Source organism: Brassica rapa, chromosome A08, assembly GCF_000309985.2.
Source record: "Brassica rapa cultivar Chiifu-401-42 chromosome A08, CAAS_Brap_v3.01, whole genome shotgun sequence".
In the NCBI taxonomy this organism is placed as follows: Eukaryota; Viridiplantae; Streptophyta; class Magnoliopsida; order Brassicales; family Brassicaceae; genus Brassica; species Brassica rapa.
The window spans coordinates 12783828-12790712 of NC_024802.2; the positions used below are offsets into that span (position 1 = coordinate 12783828).

General features: G+C 41.8%; 1 protein-coding gene across 1 annotated transcript; it reads left to right on the forward strand.

Moving 5' to 3' along the window:
* Positions 1-3925: 3925 nt before the first annotated feature.
* LOC103834369 (catalase-2) lies at positions 3926-6488 on the forward strand. Its single transcript, XM_018653951.2, has 8 exons — positions 3926-4172; positions 4253-4349; positions 4446-4723; positions 4806-5582; positions 5678-5767; positions 5845-5912; positions 5997-6090; positions 6180-6488. The coding sequence occupies exons 1-8, from the start codon at positions 4158-4160 to the stop codon at positions 6237-6239; spliced, it is 1479 nt and encodes a 492-aa protein (XP_018509467.2). The 5' UTR covers positions 3926-4157; the 3' UTR covers positions 6240-6488.
* The last annotated feature ends 397 nt before the right edge of the window (positions 6489-6885 follow it).

The following is a 6885-nucleotide window of genomic DNA, read 5'->3' on the forward strand; positions in this document are numbered from 1 at the left end:
AGTGTTTGCGCACAGATAACGGCCTTGAGTTCTGCAACAATCTGATGGATACTATGTGTAAAGAAGCGGGGATTAAGAGACATCGAACGTGCGCATACACTCCACAACAAAATGGAGTTGCAGAAAGAATGAACAGGACAATAGCAGATAAGATTCGTTGTATGCTAGCAGAATCAGGACTTGAGAAGAAGTTTTGGGCAGAAGCAGCTGCTACGGCAGTTTACTTGATAAACCGTACTCCTAGTGCTTCAATTGAGTTTAAAATACCCGAAGAAGTGTGGTCTGGGGTTAAGGTTGAGTTTAGTCATCTCAAGAGGTTTGGTTGCGTGGCCTACGTTCACACCGTACAAGATAAGATAAGTCCAAGAGCTTTGAAAGGCATTTTCATGGGTTACCCTCAAGGCACAAAAGGGTATCGAGTGTGGCTAATAGAGGAAGGAAAGTCTACCATCAGCAGAAATGTTGTGTTTGACGAGAAGACTTTGTATAAAGAATATAAAGGAAAGGGGACTGCAAGCGACCCCAAGGCAAGAAAGGTAACCTTCAAAGCTGATTTGATTCAAGGTCCTACTCAGAAAGGTTCTACCTTTAAGGTGGGGTCATCTTCAGAATCAGGGAACACCGGTGAAGGTGGAGTTACTTCAGGTCAGAGAAGAAACTCAGATTCAGAAGAAAGTGAAGAAGAATCAGAAGGTCAGGAGGAATCGTTAGATGACTACTTGCTTGCTAGAGACCGTGTAAGGAGACAGACTAAGCCTCCGGCTATGTTTGAGAGTGGAGACTTCGTGGCTTATGCGTTAACATGCGCGGATGACATTGTGACGAGTGAGCCTAAGTCATTAGCTGAAGCTAAACGAAGCAAAGACTGGGATAAGTGGAATGCTTCTATGAAAGAAGAAAAGGCTTCTTTAGACAAGAATCACACTTGGGATATCGTTGATAGACCTCTTAGACAAAGAGTTATTGGGTGCAAGTGGATTCATAAACTAAAGGAAGGTATTCCAGGGGTTGAAGATCCTAGATACAAGTCTAGATTGGTGGCTAAAGGTTTTACTCAGGTGGAAGGGGTTGACTACAATGAGATCTTTGCGCCTGTGGTCAAGCATGTGTCTATAAGGATCATACTGTCCTTTGTGGTAAACGTTGATGCTGAGCTAGAGCAAATGGATGTCAAAACGGCATTTCTCCATGGAAACCTAGATGAAACAATCTATATGGAACAACCAGAAGGGTTTGTGAAGAAAGGAGATGAAGGAAAAGTGTGCCTTCTAAGGAAGTCCCTATACGGGTTAAAGCAATCTCCTAGACAATGGAACTTAAGGTTTGATTCATTCATCAAGACGCTTGGGTTTATAAGGTGTGTTAAAGACCATTGCGTGTACATGAAGAAGTTGAAGACAGGAGATTGCATCTATCTACTGTTATACGTGGATGATATGTTGATTGCTGCTAAAACCAAGAAGGATATTCAGGTTTTAAAGAAGAGTTTGAGCACTGAATTTGAAATGAAAGATCTTGGAGCGGCCTCAAGGATTCTAGGAATGGACATTGTAAGGGACAGGGAGAAGGGGTTACTTAAGCTGACACAGAATAGGTACATTGGTCAGGTGCTTAAAACATTCGGAATGGAGTTTTGTAAACCGGTGATCACTCCCACAAACTCTCAGTTTAAACTAAAGAGTTTAACAGATAAGGAGTGGCTTATCGAGATGAAAGTTATGGATTCAGTTCCTTACGCGAGTGCAGTTGGGAGTTTGATGTATGCTATGGTTGGTTCTAGGCCTGATCTTGCTTTCGCAGTTGGTTTAGTCAGCAGGTTTATGTCTAAACCGAGCAGAGAACATTGGGAAGCCGTGAAGTGGATACTAAGATATCTACAAGGAGCTAAAGATGTTTGTCTAACGTTTAAAAGAGCGGGGAGTTTTGATGTTGAAGGCTTTTGTGATTCTGATTACTCTACTGATCTCGACAAGCGAAGATCAGTCACTGGTTACGTGTTTAAAGTGGGTGGCAACACTGTGAGTTGGAGATCTACATTACAGCATGTAGTGGCTTTGTCAACTACAGAAGCTGAGTATATGGCTTTGTCAGAGGCTACAAAGGAGGGTTTGTGGTTAAGGGAATTCTGCGATGAGTTAGGATTTGATTCAGAGTTTTTCAACCTACATTGTGATTCTCAAAGTGCAATTTGCCTAGCTAAAAACCCGGTTCATCATGATCGAACTAAACACATTGCCAGGAAGATTCACTTTATCAGAGACATTATTGAGATGGGTTTAGTAAAGGTCCTAAAGATTCACACTAGTCTAAATCCTGCAGACATGTTGACAAAGACGTTACCTGGAAGTGCGTTCGAGAAGTGCCTCGAAACGCTGGGGGTCATTGCCTGAGCGACTCGAAATGTACTCCGAGATGGCACTGTTGTTTGGTCATCTCAACAAGGTGGAGTACATGTTACAACAGAGAGCAAACTTTGTTAGTGGTTTGTTCTTGGTCAAACAATGGAGTTAACTAACGGAAAAGTTTTAGAAAAGGATTGCTGAGGTACTTACGCAGGAGTTGCGGGTTTGTCGCCGAAAACGTTCAGGTGCTGGTTAACTGTAAAAGATGGTTCAGTTGAGGTTTCTGAGACTAAAGAGAGTACTTGAGTGTCAGAGACTTACAGTATTCAAGGTTGGACAGTCTTCGGAGTTGAAGGTCAGCAGGCTCAGTTGGATTAGAAGTCGGTTCTGGCTCAGGGTCTTGTGGTATTGGAACAGGAACAGAGTCGGGGATTTTGAAATCAGCTGGGAGAGTAAGCGTTGGAGAGCTGACGAGTTCAGGGTTGTAAAACAGAGGGTCAGGACTGGTTACAGGTTCCACGAGGATGTGGAAAGGGTCTTCTTCGGTTTTGGGGTAGCTGTTTGAACCTGATTGACTGGATTGAGAATTCTCAGTCATGGTTAGGGTTTGGTCTCGACGGGATGAAGGTTGAGTTACGGCGAAGTTGTGTTCAGCCCTAATCGACAAAGGTGGAGATTTGTGGAGTATTGTCGTTTAGGTGATGGGCCGCAAATGGGCTTAAGTAAAAAACGTTATTGAAACGTTGGCCCAGTTGCATCAAGTCGAAGAAGGATGAGGTTGTTACAAGGGGACCCGCGAGTCTAACAACCTCGATCATCGTCTTTCTCAAAACAGAGAGTTACAGAGAGAGAAGAAGTTACAGAGAGAGAGAGATACAGAGATAGAGAGAAAGTATCAAGGCGGAGGAGAAAGCTTGATCAAGATAGAGAGATCCGGAAGCTGATCGCAGCTCTTGAGGTCACGGAGCTTTCTCCAGATCATTCTGCGTGTCTTCGTCGTTATCGGAGGATTCGGAGGCTGATAGTGAGTCGTCTTCTTCGCAGTTACTTTGGTACTCTTCTCCGAACAGTTCTCGGTAAATCTCTTTGTAATACCTGCACAAAGAAGATAGATCGGTTGAGATCTTGAAGCTATTGTATCTCATTGATCAGTAGTGAAGTGCATGAGAGTTTTGTTCTCTCCCCAGTCAGTAGGAAACGAAGACTGGGTAAACAATTGCTTGTGTTGTTTGCGTTGATTCGATTAACAGGTTCATCACAAGTTAAGGTCAAGATTGAATTGATAATCAACTAGGTGAACTGGATCAAGATCGGAATCGAACCTAGTCTGATACCTTAACATGAATGTGTATCCGATCATATAACACTCCCAACTGATATTGGTAAGCTTAAACAATCCAAAATTGAAAACAATTTTCTCAATCATTTTCTTACAGAAGAAAAATATTCGTACAAGTACAACAAGTCAAAACTAATAAAATAAAATAGCTGACAAAAAAAAAAAAAATAAATAAAATAAAATAAAATAAATACGTAGGTAACCGGTGGTTAGTTTTAAGAAAGAAAAAACAATTGATATATCATCTACAGACGTTCCTGAATTTATCGCCACAATAAATAACTTTTGTAGTATTTGATTTTCCAGTTTTTATCAGAAAATAAAAGAAAAAACGATAACCTTTAAAATTGGCTTTAAAGCGCAGAGGCAGCAAGACACACGCCATTTATAAATATGCAAGCAAATATTAAAATCATCTCCATCTCCTCGTTTTGCTAAATCCCTGAATCTCTCCAAACTCTCTCTATCTTTCTACTATGGATCCTTACAAGGTAACAACTCTCCCCTATGTCTATCACCTCTTCGTCTTGAATGTTTGGTTAAATCAGGATGATGCTTCTGATTGATGCAGTATCGGCCGGCGAGTTCTTACAACTCTCCATTCTTCACCACCAACTCTGGTGCTCCTGTATGGAACAACAACTCCTCCATGACCGTTGGACCCAGAGGTATCCTCTCAATCTTTCTATGACCGTACTTCATATGGTTTACATCTGTAAGAAATGTTAACGTTACACACTTCTGTTTGTGTTGGATCTTGGCAGGTCCTATCCTTCTTGAGGATTACCATCTCGTCGAGAAGCTTGCCAACTTCGACAGGGAGCGTATTCCAGAACGTGTGGTTCACGCAAGAGGAGCCAGTGCAAAGGGTTTCTTCGAGGTCACGCATGATATATCCAACCTAACGTGCGCAGACTTCCTCAGAGCTCCAGGTGTACAGACACCGGTCATTGTCCGTTTCTCCACCGTTATCCATGAACGTGGAAGTCCCGAGACCTTGAGAGACCCTCGTGGCTTCGCAGTCAAGTTCTACACTAGAGAAGTAAGTCATCACTTCTTTTTAACAAATTAATAAAAATAGATATTTCTTGCTAAACAAGTAAGGGATTGTTCTTTCCAAACAGGGTAACTTTGATCTTGTCGGAAACAACTTCCCTGTCTTCTTCATAAGGGACGGGATGAAGTTCCCTGACATGGTCCACGCGCTTAAACCAAACCCTAAATCTCACATTCAAGAAAACTGGAGAGTCCTTGACTTCTTCTCACATCACCCTGAGAGCTTGAACATGTTCACTTTCCTCTTTGACGACATCGGTATCCCGCAAGATTACAGACACATGGAAGGCTCAGGTGTGAACACCTACATGCTCATCAACAAATCCGGCAAAGCTCACTACGTGAAGTTCCACTGGAAACCAACATGTGGAGTAAAGTCTCTTTTAGAAGAAGATGCAGTCCGTGTAGGAGGAACCAACCACAGTCACGCCACACAGGACTTGTATGACTCCATTGCTGCTGGAAACTACCCTGAGTGGAAGCTCTTTATCCAGGTCATTGATCCAGCTGACGAAGACAAGTTCGACTTTGACCCACTCGATGTCACCAAGACCTGGCCTGAGAATCTTTTGCCTCTCCAACCCGTTGGTCGTATGGTGTTGAACAAGAACATTGACAACTTCTTTGCGGAGAATGAGCAGCTTGCCTTTTGCCCTGCTATCATTGTTCCTGGGATACATTACTCGGACGACAAGCTGCTTCAGACGCGTGTCTTCTCTTATGCTGACACTCAGAGACACCGCCTTGGACCGAACTACCTTCAGCTGCCAGTTAATGCACCCAAATGTGCTCATCACAACAATCACCATGAGGGGTTCATGAACTTCATGCACAGGGACGAGGAGGTGGGTATATGCAATATGACAGTATATTAGTATCTTTATATTGAACTTTTGGAAGCTAGAATGTGGTTATCTTACAAGAAGAGATGTTGTTACAGGTCAACTACTTCCCATCGAGGTATGATCCTGTTCGTCATGCTGAGAAGTATCCAACTCCACCTGCTGTCTGCTCTGGGAAACGTGAGAGAGTAAGTAATCATATCAACACAAGGATTTTTCACACAAGAAACATATGAACTAATAGTTTACTATTGTGTGTTTGCAGTGTGTTATTGAGAAAGAGAACAACTTCAAGGAGCCTGGAGAGAGATACCGTTCCTTTACACCAGAGAGGTATTTGTTTTTTTTTTTTAAATGATGATGATGTCCAAGGCATCTATATGTTCTTGATGTTATACGGTTTGGTTTTGACTTCAGGCAAGAACGTTTCATCCGTAGATGGATTGAAGCCTTATCTGACCCCCGCATCACACATGAAATCCGCAGCATCTGGATCTCTTACTGGTCTCAGGTATAATATCCGTGAGATAATCAGATAATGTTGGTGAAAGTTTGTAACATTTTTGTCACTGATGTGGTAAATATGTTGTGTGAAAACAGGCTGACAAAACTCTCGGACAGAAGCTTGCAAGCCGTCTGAACGTGAGACCAAGCATCTAAAATGGGTGAACAAGATTCTTGATTCGTCCTTGTGTGGTTCTAATAGGCCGAGAAAAAAGATGGGAAGGGATCAGACCCTATAAATATAATCTTCGTCATGTGGCTCCTATGTGCTATGTTGTATGTAATATTATCTGTTTAAAGACTTAAAAAAAACCTTGTGTGTTGTATTGAGACCTTAGCTTTTGTCTCATGTTCTTTAGAATAATACATCAAAGATTTATAATAGTAATCGGTGTTAGTTGATCAGAGCTCCTTTACTTGAATTCTTCCTTCAAAAACGTGAAATCTAGAATTCTACTTTCATAACAAACTCGAGTTTATTACACTAAAGAAAAGGTAAGAACCACATAATCGAAAGACCTATAGACAAGAACGTACTGTTATTACACATGTTCTGGACGTAACCATTAACCAATTGACAAGAACGTGCTGTTACTACACATGTTCTTGACATAAGGGAAGAGCAAGTATGAAACGAAATAAACAACAAAGGCCATATAGTCTTCTGTTTGATTTGCGTAGTCATAGAGAACTAAGGCTTCGAATGGTAACCATCATTCCGGCCCGCACCGCAGTTAACGTAAGAAAAATCTTTATATATACCTTATATCTATACATTTTTATAACTGTTAAAACAGCACCG